We start from the raw sequence: 18,511 nt of genomic DNA on the forward strand, positions 1-18,511 counted from the left end.
CGCGAGGATGGAGAAGTTGTCGGCGAGCCTGTCGGAGATCACTTGGAGCCCGTTGGCGCTGCCGCTGGACGCGGTGGTCAGCAAGTTCCGTCTGCCCACTCTGGTCCGCCTGGCCCACGGTAAGAGACATAAACCTGCTTCACTGGGTGATTTTACCTCCGACACGACCATAAGAAACTTTTTACACTTTTTTTGTTGTTGAATTCTTTTGCCAACTGTTGTTAGTTAACGCTGAGGCTCCTTATCACTACAATTATCGTAACCGTGACGCTAGTGAAGAAAAATGATGACGAGTAATGAAGAAAAGGGTGAAAATATAAATAAAGTGTGTTTGTGGGAAGCTTTAGAGTATAACGTTCGGTGGGGTTTAAAACAAGTGTCCAAATTTAATGGAGAACGTGTGAAGTGCTTTAATGGCATCAAGGTCGGCAGAAAAAAATACCTTTTCCGGTTTTAACTTTCAAAATAAATGTTCACATTCGTCAGCGCGTTTAGTAAGAGGGAAAACTTGAAATGCAAAAAACTGTAAGCAGCTAACTTGAGCAAAACCAACAAATCTATGAGCACAACGAATTGAATTACTCTTTAATTTAGGCAGATGTTTTGTATAGATGAGTGCAATAGAGCAGATTAAAATAAATGAATTTAAAAGAAAAACATTGGCTTTTAAATAAAAACAGTATAAATAAAAAAATGTGTTTTACTGGTCTGCTAATATTAAAATGCGATTACAGTAAACTTAAGGCACTACAGATTAGTAGAGGATATATTACATGCTCAACATACGCTTTCATTTACATGTCCAGTATATTATATCTTTGTTACGTTGCTCATGTCTATGTCACAAAAATAAATAAATAAGTACATACATCAATGGTAATACGGGATTAAGAGTTAATAGGTTTTATTGTTGATCCCAGTCGCCAGTGCCAGGTTCTTGCTCTTACTTTGAAACCAATCTGATGGTGTTTCCGTTAATATTTTAGTTCAGACTGGCCACCTTGATACACCCGCTGCACCCGTGCCGCACTAGTTCACTGACACGGGCAAGACGCGTTTTAACGTTAGTGTCAAGTTTTCTATTAATTTCTCATGTTTTTCGTTGCCAGCGTGATCCTTCACGTTCACCTTCACCAGATTCGGTGTCTTTAATTTGGAAACGGGCGACGGGTGTCGTGGCCAAAGTTGTTCCAGTCTCAGCGAGGCCTGGAAAGCAACAAAGTATCTGTTGTGCTGTTGAAGTGCTGCTCAATTCTATTCATATGCAAATGCTGTAATCTGTCGGCGAATGTAGTGAATACTAACGAGAAGCAACTCTGGAGAAGAAAAAACCCCTCCAAGTTTCCCCGCTGCACAAAAGCGCGCACCCGAAGCCGTGTCACAGTCCCGGAAAAATTACGCACCTTACTCCCGGCAGCGCGCCTGAACATCGCATAGAGAGACCTCCCGTAGGTGTTTATTAACTGCACTGTAGTTACCCCACTCGTGATGCCTCCTTTTTTGCATATCCAGCCAGCCCAGATGGTAGTTAGTTATTTACAGCAGGGCATGATGACAGCTCCGTTTCAGGGCAGCGTCAACAAACAACTACAGTGTTTATCCATATGGTGTGTGTGTGTGTGTGTGTGTGTGTGTGTGTGTGTGTGTGTGTGTGTGTGTGTGTTCTCCGGCAAGAGTGGGTAAAGATGTAATTGAGTGTGATGGGCTGCAATATGAACGCTGCAGACTGCAAATTAAATAGCCACCCAACTGACTGCATTGAGGCTACACAAGGAAAGTTTTCAACCTGTCTGACTCCCTTAGAATATATCAGAGTGGTTAGTAGTGGAAGTGTTTGTGGGGTTTGTCTCAGAACCTAGAAAAAAATAAATGGGTATAACACTTCTCCTAAATTGAAAGGAAACTTCAAAAAGGCATTTATCACAGACCCTTTCAAAGCTCCCTCCCAACTAAAGAAATACCTAGGTGCAAAAATCAAAGTTTAAAACAAAACAGTGGCCCAAACATTGAGGTTTTGAACAGGGAGAAATGTTAAGATAACAGAGAATTACTACATCCTCAGGCAAGAGCGATATAAGACATACTAACATCACAGTTTAGTACGAAGCATTGAATTGGAATGAGCAAAACTTCCTGAAGAAAGCTAACATTGTTTCAGTAGATAATGTGCTTTATTTCTTCCAAGTATCCTTTTCTGTGTTTATAGTCAGCCATCTATCAACATGATTGTTTGACTCAAAGGCTTGGGAGTAACATTGTGTTGCGTGATTGAATTGTACTGCTGTGCTATCAGCAGAAATCAATGCCACTGTGCTACACAGCTCTTGTGAAAGCCGGACTGCCCTGTTTGTGTGTTTGTGTATGGGGGCTGTGTAATTGTAGGTTGCCAGTTGCATAGCAGGGTCCTGATGAGTAGGTTAGCGGGGGGTGATCCATCACTGATTGTGGTAATTATGTGTGCTTTTTACGAGGGTGTTTTAATGTTTTCCACTGCTGAGTTGCTAAGTGTGACCTTAGAATTGAGAAACCTGAGACTTGCACACTATTTGCCTATTCCTTTCTGAGTGTGTGTTTGTTTGCTGCAGGTGAATGTGTGGAGGGTCTGTCAGAGGACGATGTGGTGCTCTTACACTCCTGCCGTCAGTGGACCACAGTGACGGCCCACAGCTTAGAGGAGGGTCACTATGTAATTGGTCCCAAAATTGACATCCCTCTGCAGTATCAGGGTGAGCATGCATCTGCACATACACTTTGCTTTTATACATCAGCGGGGAGAAAACCGTTGTCCTAAATATATAGATTTTCCCTAAAATGTTCATTTGCTGCAGGAGTAAAAAACAGGTCAAGAATTTCTACAGGATTCTTTTTCTCTGAAAGCATCTACAAACAAAATAGCTGTGGATCAATAAGCTGAAAGTTCAATATGTTATTTTCTTTGTGTTGTTCCTTCAAATCTTATAATACCATTTAATTAAAGTGTTAAGATTTAATTAAGCTTAATATACAGTACTGTGCAAAAGTCTTGAGTCTCGAGTCCTATTTTAACTTTCTTCTCATCTTTTAAAGTTGTCTTGAGCAGTAGTTCTTCAGGCTGTCTGAAGATTTTTCAAAGCTTTTTTTTGGAAATTGGCTGTTTTTCACTCATTGTCAGTCTCTTCCTTGTAGCTGGCTATTTCCTGAGAATTCTTTTGATTGTTAAGCCACTTAACACTGACCTATGAATCATTCAAAGATCAAAAGGCACCTCAACTCCACGAATGGACCAGTGTTGTGTCTACACATAACAGACAACTTAGCAAAGAACCAAAGCAGCCTGTCACCAAAATGCATTATTTGTTACAGTTTCTTCAGTTATATCTATGCAAAATTCTACAGATAACACATTTTGAGAGATATAAAATAGCAATTTTGCACTAAAAAGGTTATTTTCAAAGTACTGCTAGCTGAAAATTTGGCATATCACAGCATGGTGTGTACAGGCAAGAAAAATTATAGCAGATGAACCACACCTGAAAGTCATGTCCATGAGAAATAGGAAACAAATCTAGCAAACACCTGACTTGGGACCTGAGATGTGCATCTGCACAGTCTACTGTTTGCTGAGGCCTCATCAGAAATGGTCTCAATGGAAGGGTGGCGGTCAAGAAGCCATTCTTAGAAGGGAAACAGGGAGAAAAGGTTAAGAAAAGAACTGGACTAAAAATCAGTGGCAACAGATCTTATGGAGTGACGAATCCAAACTTGTGGAGAGTGGAGGAGGTCAGGAGCAAGCAACAAAGATTGTCTAGAACCATCTGTAAAACATGATGTCTCTGTCCTGGTTTTGGGCTGCATTTCAGTCCGTGTTGTTCAGCATCTTGTCAAAATTGACGGAATCATGAATGCAGAAAAGCACAATCAGATTTTGAGCCACCGTGCAATACCATCTGCAAAGCATCCGATTGGCAACAGCTTCATTTTTCAGCATGATAGTATTTACAAACACATTATTGCCAACCAAGTAAAAACATACCTGTATTTAAAAAAAAGACCAGTGTCTCAAGACTTTTGCGCAATACTCACTATGACTGCATCCTGTGTTTGACACAACACAGTTTGCCAGCATGCTCTAGGGATAAATTGTGCAGCTGTATTTCTACTTAAGAACAGCTTCAAGCACAGTGCTCAGTAGTTTTTTTCCTACATCTATCAAGAAATAAAAAAGTTTCACATAATTGTCATAAACGAACTGAATTTATATTAATAACGACCCTCCCCAACTCCTCCCTCCAGGGTTGATTGGAAACTTCCCTTCTTTGTGTGTTATGTCAGTAAAAACCACTCCTTATTAATGTGAGGTCATTCATAATTAATAATAGAATTGCTGATGCTCCAGTTCATTCAGGAGAGTTCACACTCTTGTTCAAGAAAATGAAAACACCTTGAAACACACAAACCTTCCCCTGACCCTGTTAGTACCAGTAGAAATGTTAGCGGACATCCTACACTTTCCAATCTATTCCAGTAATTCTGTCAGTTTTCTGCTAAGTAATAAAAAAATAACACAATAATCTGGAGCCATTAATTTAACTTTTATTCTTCAAATCTATCAGAGTACCTCTAAACGAATTACAAACTAAAATAATCAGTTATTTAATTTATACTGGGTCTTGGTGTAGTCAAGCTATTCTTAGCTCCTCCCCATTTCAAAACAACTTTTATCTGATTGGTTGTCCCTCACAAACAGAATGTTTAAAAGAGAGATGTGCGGGGGTCATCTTTTGACATTCAGAGCCTTGTGCCTGAGGTGGCCATATTATGGACATCCACGCACTCTGATATTATACAGATCCAAAAGTTGAAATACTCTAAACAAGTTTACTTAAACCAGAGATTTCGTCCCTCATTATGCAGTATAAAACTTTTCCTATCCTTAATATGATCATCTGCCATTGTAACAGACAGGGAATGAATAAAAGCATAATAGAATCTCTTTGCGGAGGAGTTGCGTACTTTAAACTCTTAATGTACAGATGAGCACATCTTCTACTACCACCTTCATTCACACATTCACTCGTGTACCATGTGACCTTGTCTGACTCCAGTTGTCCATTGACTCGCGTCTTCCTGCTGAATGAGTCTAGCCAGCATGACCTCACCGGAGCTCATCCCCACCATCCCATTGTTCCGACTCTCAACCCAGTCACATTATTCTCAGTGTAACTGGATCTTAATGCCTTCTCTCCATTGCTTCCTCCACTGATGGAGTGCTGATGTCACCTCACGCTACAACATTTGGCTGGGAGGGGGGAGTATGTTGAGATCATTCAGCATTTCATATCTGAAACACGTGACAGCTAGTATTTCCCAGAGATTAGAAACACAGAAAGTAATAAAATAGCAAATATATATATATTACCAAGTAGAATAAAGAATGCCCAATAAAGGTAACAACGATTCACTAGTTTGTTCAGTTTCTTTGTTTTTTAAACTTATTTTATTGGTTTAGTGTTGAGATTGGATTGAAAGCTATAAATTATAATACGCACAATAAAGGCAAGCTTTTGTTTTATTCTTATATTCATGAATGCTTATTAAAGATGGTGAAATATTTTAATTAATAAGGTCAGCTTAAGTCCTGTGAGCCAAAGAGCTCCGGCTTCAGACTCAGCTCAGGCTTTTTCTTTTCACTCTTGGCTCTGCATGATGTCATGGAGAGGGGATATCCTTCCTATAGTCATAACTAAGGAGGTGCAAGGCTCATTAAAGGATAACTGGGAATTACTTTGGACTGACTGTTTAAAGCTGCTCTAGTAAACTCCTAGATGTATAAATAAATAAATCTATGCAGAGTCGGAGATATGCAGATTTTTTTCAACTTAATGGCATTGTTCATTAGCATTGGTTATTTTTTCCAACGTTTCTGTTTATATCCGTTTTAATGTAGAACTTTTGGGGTGTTATCAGTATAAACAGGAAAGATCTGTATAGCCTCTTGTAAGCTCAAAAAGTGGTTAATATTAATGCCTAATTTCAGGATCTGGGAGAGTGAGTTGTTCTTTTATGTTCTCACTCCCAGCGGGTAACGGCCCTCAATTAATTGCTTGAATAATCAGAAGACAGTCTTTTATATGACTTGACTTTCACATTGTAGTCTTAGGCAGAGCTCTGACAAAAATCAACACACAACAAACAGACTGTATTGTCTGCTTCTCCCAGCCAGCTGTGACCCCCCTATTTTTCTCTTTTCCTCTTGCAAGAATTGCACAAAGTAATGTTGCCCCTCTCTCTTCTTCACTACACTAAACACAGCAACAATGGACAAACTCAACCAAAGGTCCCTTGCTTACATTCAGTGGGTTTAGAGCCCTTGTTGTGGCCAGTCAGCTCATCCGTGCAGTTCAAACATAAAAGTTCTGGCCACGGAGAAAAGCTGATTAAAACATGCTGTGTGCTTCCAAGATTTAATTAAAAAGGAGTATCTGTCCAGCTTTAAAGATAGAAGGCTGCAGCTCCATAATTCTTTTAGTGACCTATTCTGGCTGTAATCCTTGACTTTACTTGTGTTGTTTTGTTTGTTTGTTTGCAATAAATATAGTTGTTTCTTATTTGTGTCTAATCAGTTTGCAATCGTGAAAAAGTGTGTTCGTAATCAAAGAGTGGTTTTTTATGTGATGAAATCAAATAGGAGACCCTGAAGCAAATCATCAGCCTGACATCCTCTTTACTTAATGATGCATTCCAACAGATCCGAAAAAGACGCATTTACATGAACGCATCCTTTTAGCACTACTTTTGTGTCCCTTTAAATATGTTAGATGAGTTGCTTTGGAATCACAAGCCATCGTCTGTGATGAGCTAATGTCTGTGTGATGACTTCATACAGGAAGTCTAAATAAGCGTAGGATGAGTGCAATATAGGTTTCCCCGTGGGGATGGACAACAGGATGCCTCCCTCCTTCTTCTCCTCCCTGCTTGTCTGCATCCTCGTCTACCCATCACTGAGAGGCTGGGATGACAGAGGACAGAAAAGCTGAATGATCACTTATCATGAATGGGATTAAGGGAAGCAACTGAGGCTGCAACCACCCTTGTAAGGTGGACCCAGTGGCCAAAAGCCTTATGTGGAAGCCTTTACAAATACCAGCCTGCTTTATCATATAGCAAGAGCAGCTTTTTAATATGACGTCACATCTGTGTTCTGTTGCCTATCAGCGACATTTGGAATCTCACTTTTGACTAAATATACATTTCCAGAATTGAGCAGGGCTTTGTTTAGGTTGGTGGTAAACCTTGTTTTATTTCCAACTCCTACTCTTTGAGGGGGTGGTGGGTTGTGTTGAAAAGTGGGATTTTGCTGGTATTGTTAGGTGGGTGGAAGCTCCTTATCCTAGGGGCTCATTTTGAATTGGAAAGTGGGGGGTGGAAGAAAAAGAGAATGAGAGAGCTTCTGGCGTAGATGATGGTGGAGTTTGGTATTCTACTCTGTCTACCAGACAAAAAAACCCAAAAAACCCCCCAAAAAACTTCTCTTGTTCATTCAAACTCTGACTCTGTGAAAAGAAGGAGGATCCTCGAAAGGATGTAGTCGTTCCATTGCAGTCTGATAAACTGGCCAACAGGAGCAAAGCATTTAAAATGTCCTTTGAACAATGTCGGTTTGGTTTACGGGCTGTTAAATGACTCTTTTCAATGTTGAAAAGAGGCAAAAAGGCAAAAAAAAAATATTTACAGCTTCAACAGCACAAAACTTAAGTTCAGGAGGGTGAAAGATTTACAGACGAGGGGATGAGCAAGGGACAGAAAGAGTCAAAGAGAGAGAGGGATGAGTTTGTGTGTGTGCGTGACAGTGTATGTGTAAGTGTCTCCATGGTGATGTGTCTCTGCTCTGCGTGAGAATGGGGGTCCTTTATTCGTTACTGTGGCAACCCAGTCGGCTGTCGATTGGGAAAGAGCTGGTGCCAGGTCATAGGTCACCGAGGTGTCTTTATATTCCTCTGCTGCAGATGTGTGTGCTTTTATAGTGAAACTATAAGCAGCCGAAAAGGAACTTTTCACCCGCTCTTTTTCCCCGCCTCTGGCTTTTTCCTAACTCGCTCTCCCCTTCCACTCTTCTCTTCCTACCTCTTTTCACTGTTTCTCTTCTCCCATCTCTCAACATAATCTTCTTCTGTCCTCTCTCTCATTTCCTTTGCCACTCTTCACCCCTTTCTTTCCTCCTGTATCACACCGATCTTCTCTATAGGCAAATTCAAGTTGCTGGATGAAGACCGGGACGTCAGGGATCCAGTCCAGTATTTCTCTAGTGTGGAGGAGGTTGCTGGTGCCTTTCCAGACCGAGTTTTTGTCATGGAGACGATCACTTTCAGTGTCAAAGTAAGGCACGCCTATAATGAATTTCCACTTCAGCTTTGCCCTATTTACCACCACAGCAAAAACGTGTTTGAAAGAAAGCGAACAGACACTGAATAGACAATAAAGACAGCTTTAATGAAATCTAAACAGCATTAAGATTTGGTCAAAACTGAAAGGTGAAAAGCCTTCTTCTAAGGTGTTTGAAAAGTGAAGGGACACTCTTCCTTCTCAACATTTCTGCAACCTCCTCAGACTGTGCACTCGAAGTGGATGCTTGAAGTGTGGCTGTCTGATCACAGTCATTTCATATCTAAATATGTTATAACAAATGAAAAAACAAAGGCAAGGATGTTTGTATTACTGAAACAAAAACTAGGTGTAAAACATGAAATGGTGGGTGAAATCTAGTTGCATTGAAGTTTTCCATAATAGCCTCAAAAGAGGACTTTTCACTTTTGTTTAACCAAATTTAGATATAGACTTCTTTTTTCGAGGCCATGATTGGCTGACGAGAATTTGGTCCAAAAAAAAAGGTCCATGGATGGGGAGTGGCTTTTAACTACAGGTAGTTAACTAACCACAACAGTACTTTTATAGTAATTAATCCCTGAGTCATGCAATATCTTATACACATATACATCCATGTCTGTGTTGCAGGTTGTTTCAGGGGAATTTAGTGAAGACAGTGAGCCCTACAGTTTCACTCTGCAGGCTGGAGATGAGCTGTCGCTCATGGGGAAAGCAGAGCTTCTCTGTGCCACTCCCTCAAAGGAAAAGACGGGACTGAGCGCGCTTCTTAGACGACTAGGAAAGACTCCCAGAAGTAAGTCAGGCTGAACTATTGAGCTGTAAAGTTATGAAGCGCCGTTTCAGTTGTAGAACATGCACACGAGAACGAGGAAAACAAAAGCACTGGCAGAACTGAAGGTTGCTGAAGTTCATTCCTTTTTTTTTTTTTGAAGAATACCAGTCAGCCGCAACATTTAAGCCTCCTGCCTAATATTGTTTAGGTGTCCTTCATGCCGCAAAAGACAGCTTTGACCTGTCGCAGCATGGACACAGGTTCCCTGGGGCTGTTCGTTGGCAGAAGATCTTATGGGTCCTGTGGATTGCAGGGTAGGGCCTTGATGAGTCCTGCGGATTGGGAGTCCAGACCCGGCAGTGAACACATTGGACTCTTTGTGTGGTCCTAGAGCCATTCTCGAGCATTTTTTACAGCGTGGCTGGGCACATTGTCCTGCTAGTGGAGGTCACTTGTGTTGAAGATATCCTGTTGCTATTGGTGGGTGGGAGGGGGTGGTATTTGGCGCATGTGAAAATAACTTTCAGAACCCAGAGTTTCCCAGCAGAACATTGCGCTGTAACAAGAAGATCAAAGGTATTCACTTCACATTGAAATCTGTGGATTTGTGGTTCAAACATAGACATTTTTGAAAAAGTTAAAATTGTATTATTGTTGTGTTAGGACTGATCCACCCGTGAACTCCTAAATATCTTCTTTGTCTCTTCAGGTAAAACGCCCTGCCTGGTCTGCATGAACCATCGCACCAATCAAAGTGTCAGTTTGCCCTTTGGCTGCCGTGGACGCTTCTGCACACGCTCTCCACTGGAGCAAGGCATGCTGGGGGGGGAGCACACGGTGCGCAGCATCATCGAGAGAGTCCGCCTCCCCGTCAACGTGTCTGTGCCGTCGAGGCCGCCACGAAACCCCTACGACCGTCACGCAGTACGAGAGGGCCACCGCTACAAGCTGCTCAACATAGTCAGCAAGACGGTGGTGCTCTGCATGGTTCTCCGCCATCAGGAAGTCTCCCCCTCCCACTTTTTGTTGCTGCGTTGCATGCCCCGGTTTAATGTGGCCGAGGCCTCCGTGCACAAAGCAGCATTGGAGAGCCTTCTTCTGCGACATGCATTTGACCCAGATGCCTACTCTCGTGCTGTTAGAGAAACTCGGCCAGAATTGGAGTGTATGACTGAGGAGTGTGTGAGCCCACGGCGCTCTCGCGTGTGCGTGTCGAGCCAGGACTCATTGGCACCGGCACTGCAGCGTCTCTCAATGTGCGGGTATGTTGGTGGAGTCTCAGACAGCGTATCTCAGCGCTGCAGGGACTCCCTTGGAGAGCGGCTAGGGGAGGGGCCAGGTGAGGAGAGGGAGTATGTGACTCCTGAATGGACTGAGGGTGAAATGAGGACCGCTGAGGAAATCCCTTATGAGGAACTCTGGACCAATCAAAATGCAGAGGGCTTAGGAAAGGAGCCAAACCTCATATCCTTCCATTCATCTTCCTCACTGGATGGTTCTCTTGGTACCGTGGTGACAAGAGTGTCTACCCCGCCACCTGTACCTCCAAAATCTGATGCTGTGAGTTGCAGTCCTTGCCTCCCATCCATCTTCTCGTTCTTCAGTCTGTCATCCTTCTTATCTGTCCACAGTAGCATCCGGCTGTTAAAAGTCAGGATGGCTGCCTTGAATTATTCATACACAACAGCTCTTAAACCCCACTGATACACTCAACGCAAATACAAGCGCACACTGACTGTAATGCACACTGACTGGAAATGCTGCAATACACCACCCTTACTCTTATAGCACATACAGATATACATAGATAGATAGAGATACATAAGCTGGTCAGCCTCAACATAAAAACCACGTACACAGTGTTGTGTAAGCCTATTTGTGCTGCCAAAATGGCTCTAACCTGTTTCTCCATAGACATGGGATCCCTTAAGATGTCCTAGAACAAAGGTAGTGGATCCTCTGGGAATGTTCTGGCACATTACACAGCTCAGATTGGGATCTGTCATGTCTGGATAACCAGTCAGTGTCTTTGTATTTTTTCCATGTTCTCGAGGAGTTTTTGCAGTGTTTCGGGGAGGATTGTTCTTTTAGGAGAAACCACTATCATCAGTTCCACATTGCCATGGGAGCTGTTATTGACCTGGGTTGGTCGTACGTGTCTACTTATCTCCATCAATGTAAGGACCCAGGATTTCCAAGCAGAACTAGAGAGAATCAGTGCTGTCGTTCACTTCACTCATTAGTGGTTTTTAGGTTGTGGCTGATTATTTCTAATGAATTGAACCGAAAGCTAAAGCTATTAAGACTGCTGAAGCTTTTTAATGTGATTGCTATAAATCAGCACTACAACTCCTAGGAGAAATTTCTTAAACATATAGAGCATTTCAGTTTTTTAATATTATAAGGATTACTTGGATTATGGATTATTGTGTGAATTAACTTGCTGAGACCAGAAGAAAAAAATCTGTCTGAAAATAACCAAAGGAAATTAATTTCCACAGACTTGATTGGCATGGTTGTTTTAGTTTGCTCTTTTTAATATCATATGCAGCAAGGTCCTAACTTCAATAGCAGAGTGGTTATTCAGCAGCTAAGCCCTAGTCTTTCCTAAGCTAGCATGTGTCATTGATTTTCTCTCTTTAAATAACATAGAAATTCAAAGATGTGTGACTAACACATTACCTTTACTGTAAATGGACTGATCATGCTTCCATGCATAGTCACCCCTTCAAGTTCCCATTTGGAGCCAGGAAATCTCCCATTAAAGTCTCATTGACTGGCTCCATCAGAGTTCCCAGGGTTTGGCTTGACATTGAGTTACAGAAAAGTCTGAGAAGGTCATACCTAGGAATTTTTTTTCTTCAGAAAATAAGCATTGCAGGTGATATATTGTTAGCTTTCTTTGTACATTTTTGTGAATTTGTGGTATTTTTTACTTTTGCTTTTGGTGAGACCAAATAACTGTTGTTCTACTGATTACAAATGAATTAATCACCTCTACTGTTTTCACCTAAATGCTGCTGTACAGCAAAAATGCAGACTTGCCTTAAAATATTCCTTTTGTAGCGCATAATGAAATTTATAACGTGCATTACATGATGTATAATGAAATTTACTAGATTAATTTTAACACTCAAACTGGTGCAAGTCAGGCTTTATGTAGACTATAAAGGTTCTTTTTTAATATGGTAATGCATTTTCTGTACAGCTCTAGTGTTGACCTTAAAGCTGGGGGTCGACCAGCACTTCCATGAATTAAAACATCTCTTTTTTCTTGTCTTTTTAAAGAGGAAATGGTGTCCTATTGAAAACGATGTTGTTTTACCTAGTGAGCTGTTTCACATTTCTAAGAGTCTTCCCAGGCAATGGTGTCCATGTGTAACTGTGTATGTTGTTTGTAAAGCGCACATTTTCATGCTTTTGTTTTGTTTAACTTTTTTTCCCTTTTAAAGTGAGGGCAGCGGAACAGAAAGGTTTGTGTGGGTGTTGACGTCTCCTCTGCAACTGGATTATACCCTGTCACACATAGCGTTCTCCTAATATTTAGCCTGCCAAGACACTGTGTGTGTGTGTGTGTGTGTGTGTGTGTGTGTGTGTATCTAGATGCTGCTACTGTGTGTAAGGACTTTGTTTGAGTTGTAAAGGTCACAAAGTTTGACATTTACTATGTGTTGCACGCACACACTTGCACAAAGCCTCCTGAGAAGTCTATTTTTAAGATTAACCTTTTTTTATTTGGCTGTTGTGTGTGTTATTGTTATGCTTATGTTTCTGTGTGTGTGGTTTGTGCTTGCAGGTGAGAGAGGAGTGTCGCTATTTGATCGCCCCTCCAGTTCCCCCTCGTTGCTCCAAAGGAGGCTCCATCTCCAGTCCAGCTCCCAGCCCTCCTGTTCCACCTCGCTTCCCCAAAACGTCCACCTCCCCGAGACCAAACATCTCCTTTTACTCCTCTGGACTACAGGACAGGTACAGTATAAAACACGTAATGTGTAAATCCTTATTTTGACATACTGGTATCATTTTAGAGAGGATTGAAAGCCTTTTCTGGTTTCACTGCTTGACATGATTGATTACACGAAAAGGGAGAGAATGAAGTTCCTCGAGTTCCAAACTACTGCAAGAGTCCAAATACTGTAGCTTCAAACAGAGCTACTGCAATGGCTGTTTCCAAATAAATTGCAATGAAAAATGTCCAAAAGATATGGATGTAGACACCCATTAGTTTGTGGACTTCTATTTTCAAGTCTCAAGTTTAGATTGTTTTTTCCTTAGTGCAACCCACCTGACGAGCAATAATATTTGTCTGATAAGTCACCAACATGCGGGGAAGTCTTTTTTTTTTTGGCTGCATTTTTCAGCTCTGAAAGGTTACTGCTTACAGATTTCCCGTTCTTGCCCTTTAAAGAAGATTATAAGGTATATGGAAAGAAAGTATGGGAAGGTTATCTAATCTGAACTGACAGAAGCACAGAAAGCAATGCCATTTTACAATATGAAGCTCCATATTGATTGTTTGCTTGTTCTATAAATAGACGATATATGGAATGATACATTTTTTATGAATTGACAGCAAGCTAAGGAGAATTTTTCAGCAGGTAGCTGCTGGAACTTGAAATATGGTCATTTAAATACTTTTGTAAATATGATATGTAGCTGATATGTAACATTTCCATTTTCTCTGTCTTGTCCCAGTTGCTCCCCCTCCCCCGATGCCTCCCTCTACTGTTACCCGTGCTCTTGGGGTGACTGCTCTGCCCCTAATCCTACTAGTCCTGAGCCTGTCTCTGGCATCCCTACAGACAACACAGCCAATCCTCAGCCTGCACAAGCCACCTGGGCAGAGCCATGGGTGGATTCCTTCACTTCCTCTGGACTTCGACTCAGACCGCCACCCCCACAGAGTCGATTTGCTCCCTTTGGGGCGTTGAACCCCTTCAACCGCCAGTCCCCTTGTCCCTCGCCTGAGCCTGCTCCCAATTCCACAACAGATTCTTCCAGAGGCGCGGAGGGTGGTGGGACATCAACAGGAGTCCCTGAGGGGTTGTCCCCGCTCCCTGACCCTACCTGGCGACCTCCCGCTGACCTGTCTGCTCTGTCATTGGAGGAAGTCTCAGCTTGCCTGCGGTTTATTGGCCTATCAGAGGCAGCGGTGTCCGTGTTCCAAAGGGAGCGAATCGATGGCAGCTTGCTGGTGCAGCTGACTGAAGATATCTTGTCACATGACTTCCACCTGAGCCGACTCCATGTGACCAAGATCACACAATTCATACAGGGCTGGAGGCCCAAAATCTAATATACACACTGTCCTGAGAATGTGCCTGTTGGCTGCTGAGCCTCCCTGAATGTGCCTTCCACTGTGACCAACTGGCTGCTGAGCCCAATGAATGAAACTGAAGGAAACAACGCCACACTGTGGTCAAACTGTAGAATTGACACTTGACTGGCTCTAATGCTCAAAGTCAGACTGACATGTTTCCTGTCTGAATCACAGTCTGGCACTACTTTACTAACAAATGGCTACAACAGAGAGCTCCAGGATAAAAGTGCCCTCTTTGGAACTTAAAGTCTGATTTAAACAATGTGTGGCGTTCACACCGTTCAACTTAGAATTTGATATGCAGGGGAAATTTCTATCATTTTACTTTAAATGAGATTTGATGAATGAACAGAATTTCAGCACTTTTTAGACACTTTATTTAGTCATCAATAGGTGTTAAATTAATTTCAAGACAAGGTAATTTAAGGAATTGTAACATTTTGACCCTATACAGGTCATTTAGACATCCTTCTTTATTCACTGAGTTTCAGTGGAATGTAATTGGCACAGATAAAGTGGGAGGTTGTTGTAAATTAAAACTACCTTCAAAAGAACAATGAGGAAAATATGAAAAATATCAGACCTCTGAGCAGTCATTGACAAAATTACTGAGGTTTTGGACTGATTTTTTTTTGGTACAGGTCAGTCTATGCTTCGGGAGGGATGATATTTTTATTAACAGTCCCTTTAAAGGTAACAATGAGTGTTATAGTAAAACTCAGAAATGGAGTTGTAAGAGTACCTCAGATTTCTCATCCACATAGATTGATCAAAGTCCTACAATATCAGGAATTGTCACCACTCAGTTTCCTTGGAAAGCTAATATTTCTGCCACTACCTTTGCTGCCTTTTTCACCCACTGTTTTAGATCCATCTGTGAGTGCTTTGTTTCTGTTATAATCTCTTGTAACATCTGCAGATGACCTAAAATAAAGACAGAAAAGCAACAGCGAGAGAGACAGGGGAGAATTCTTCATTGAACTTGCTCCACCTGGCCGAGCATGAGGTTATCAGCACAAACCTCATCTTCAGATAGCAGACATTAGAAACTGATAATGAATGTAGTCGAATTTTATAATAAGTTAACACAGCTACTCTTTGCTTTTCTACATAGCATAAAAAAGCCCAAGTTATTAAGTCTTGGACAGAACAGCTGTGAAGTTTGTTCAATGAATTAAAAAGAAACTCACATAAAAATGTATAATAAATAAACAAAAAAAAAATTCTACCTAAAATCACTGAGTCAGAAAAATGATAATAAGCACAACACTTCAGTTTCTCTTCTTAGAGCATTAAAAATGAGATGTTTTTACTAGAGATGGACCGATCCGATATTACGTATCGGTATCGGTCCGATACTGACCTAAATTACTGGATCGGATATCGGAGAAAAATAAAAAATGTAATCCGATCCATTAAATATCACGAAAGCACCTCACAAAACTTGCAACAGGCCGTAACTCACCTCAGAACGTTAGCACGTCGGAGCAGTATGCATCACGTGATAGAGCGGCTGTGGCATGCGGGACCTGTAGGTGGTCTGGATAGCATTTGGAGCTTCGCTAGCAACCCGGCATTTCATCTCCGACAAAGTTATCCCGAGAGAAGTAAAGCAAGTGTGTAAGTCCATCTCTGAATGTTTGTAAAGCATTCCTGCGTTAAGCTTAACGAGCGACTGCCTCTTGCTCTCCGGCTGCTACTTCAATCATGAAACTGCTTAATGATCAGCTGGTCGGCTTTTCTGTCGCGAGTCCGTGTCTCTTGTTTGTTTTTGGCCCACTTTGCACCAGAAAGAGGAAACCAGCGGCTGAACAACAGCAGCACGTTTAAGCTTGATCAGCTGTTGTTAGAATGTATTTAATATTACTTTCTACTCGAGGATCTTTTTCTACGTAGCTGACGCTGGTAACTGTGCAGGGGCGGATCTAGCAAAGTTTAGCCAGGGGGGCCGATAGGGCATGAACAGGGAAAAGGGGGCACAAAGACATACTTTTCTTTCTTATTCTCATTTAAGATGTCTCGCTTTTAATTATTTAATATTTATCTGAATCTTACACCCAAAGTTTTAATCTGATGTAAAATGTATAGAAGTCCATTACTGTATATAGTGACTATTAAGTCTAATATATATACCCTAGTAAGCTATAGTACTTTTTCCTTTGGGAAGGTACCATCTGTGCAGTCTGCAATTTTGTTGAAGAAAGATGTTGAATCTATTTAATATTTCTTGAAAAATAATTAATTTCCGTGCATTTTTTTTCACACTGCATCAAATTAAGGTTGATTACGTCGATTAAGCATCATGAGGTGGAGCGTGAGGGGTGGTTCCCTATTTTTTATTTATTTATTTTTGTTGTTGCTGGGAGTTGGAACCCTATTAGTTAGGTTGCTTAATATTTATGCTAAGTACTCTTTAAAATACCAGAATAGGGAGGATGGTGTAGGTTTAAGTTTATTAGATTGATCAGTATTGCTGAACTATGAAATATTTTTTTTTGCATACAGGTATAACAGAATAGCTTTAGTGTAGTTGTTGTTTTAAACTTGAGTATGAACTTATACAAAATGCAGCAAGATATTTAAAAAACAGTTTTGTTGATTAAAAAACACTATATCGGATTCATATCGGTATCGGCAGATATCCAAATTTATGATATCGGTATCGGTATCGGACATAAAAAAGTGGTATCGTGCCATCTCTAGTTTTTACACCTTGGTATTCAGAAGTATTAATTCTTTGTAGCATAGATTCAACAAGGTGCTGGAAAATTTGGCTTACATTGACATGATTTGTTGACTACACATCTGTGATGTGAATCTCCTTTTTCACCACATGCCAAAAATGCCATCTGAGTACAGCAAACTCATTGGTGTGTTCAAAAACCACAGTTTGAAGTTTTTATCCTGTTGGAATTAGCCATCAGATTAATACACTGTGCCCATAAAGGCATAGACATGGTCAGCAATGTTGCTATTAAGGTTATCCCCTACACCATTACACCACCAGCAGGAGCCTGAGAAGTTGTTATGAGCCAGGATAGATTCATGCTTTCATGTTTATGCAAATTCTGACCCTGCCATCTGAATGTCACAGCAGAAATTGAGATTCAGGCAGAGTTTTTTCAGTCTTTTGTTATCCAATTTTGGTGAGCCCATATAAACTGTAGCCTGAGTTTCATTTTAGCTGACACCTACTGCTGTAGCCCATCTGCTTAAATGTTCGACTTGTTGTGCATTCAGGGGTTTTCTTCTGTGTACTTTGGTTGTAATGAGTTGTTACATGAGTTATTGTTGGTTTCCTGTCAGCTTGAAGCATTCTGGTTGTTCTCGGACCTCTGGCACCAAACAAGGCAACTGCTGCTTAGTAGATATTTTCCCTTTAAAAAAAACAACACTACTCTGTAAATCCTAGAGATGGTTGTGTGGCAAAAATCCCAATAGATCAGTTTCTGAAATACCCAAACCAGCCCATCTGGCACCAACAATCATGCCACATTTAGAGTCACTTTAATCATCTTCCTTCCATATTCTGATGCTCAATTTAAAGTTCAGGAGGTCATCTTTGCTATGTTTACATGCATAAATACACTAAGTTGCTGTCATGTGGTTGACTAGATATTTGTGTTACTGAGCCGTTGAACAAATCTGCTAATGTACAAATCTGCTGAGAGAGGGGCAGATGCCCCCCGGCCCCAAACTAGATCTCTGCTCTTACCTGTGTGTTCTATTTGAGGGGTGTATCCTGAGGACAGTATTGTAATATAACTGGCTACACTGAGGGCAATCACAAAGCAAGATCATCCAAATGATCCAAATAACTGACAATGCAATTTATGTTGTTGTGAATCACTACCTGTAATTTTTTTTACTATTATCCCCAGATTTGATGGGTTTCAGCCAGGGCAAAAGCTGAAGTAAAGTTTCACTCTGATCTACTACACTCATGTAATACTGATCTACTCTGCAATCTTGTAACTACAAAGCCACTGAAGAAATAAAGGAGAGATCAAAAAAATAAACCGAATGACACCTGATGTTTTAATGCAACCTTCACTTTT

At 41.1% G+C, this 18,511-nt stretch overlaps 1 protein-coding gene across 2 annotated transcripts; it reads left to right on the top strand.

The window, feature by feature from the left end:
* Positions 1–7: 7 nt before the first annotated feature.
* Positions 8–18,487, top strand: garem2 (GRB2 associated regulator of MAPK1 subtype 2). 2 transcript variants are annotated; one of them, XM_085432277.1, is made up of 8 exons: positions 8–119; positions 2,586–2,726; positions 8,225–8,355; positions 8,992–9,157; positions 9,846–10,696; positions 11,193–11,313; positions 12,933–13,102; positions 13,829–13,952. In XM_085432277.1, exons 1-8 carry the CDS (start codon positions 8–10, stop codon positions 13,880–13,882), a joined length of 1,746 nt encoding a protein of 581 aa, XP_085288403.1. In that variant the 3' UTR covers positions 13,883–13,952. The 2 variants fall into 2 exon arrangements, with proteins under 2 accessions (XP_085288403.1, XP_085288402.1); XM_085432276.1 differs by lacking the exon at positions 11,193–11,313 and having other exon boundaries at positions 13,829–18,487.
* Positions 18,488–18,511: the final 24 nt, after the last annotated feature.

The sequence above is a fragment of the Copadichromis virginalis genome, linkage group LG15, assembly GCF_057382275.1.
Source record: "Copadichromis virginalis isolate Kocher_CV1m ecotype Utaka linkage group LG15, C_Virginalis_male_GT1.1, whole genome shotgun sequence".
In the NCBI taxonomy this organism is placed as follows: domain Eukaryota; kingdom Metazoa; phylum Chordata; class Actinopteri; order Cichliformes; family Cichlidae; genus Copadichromis; species Copadichromis virginalis.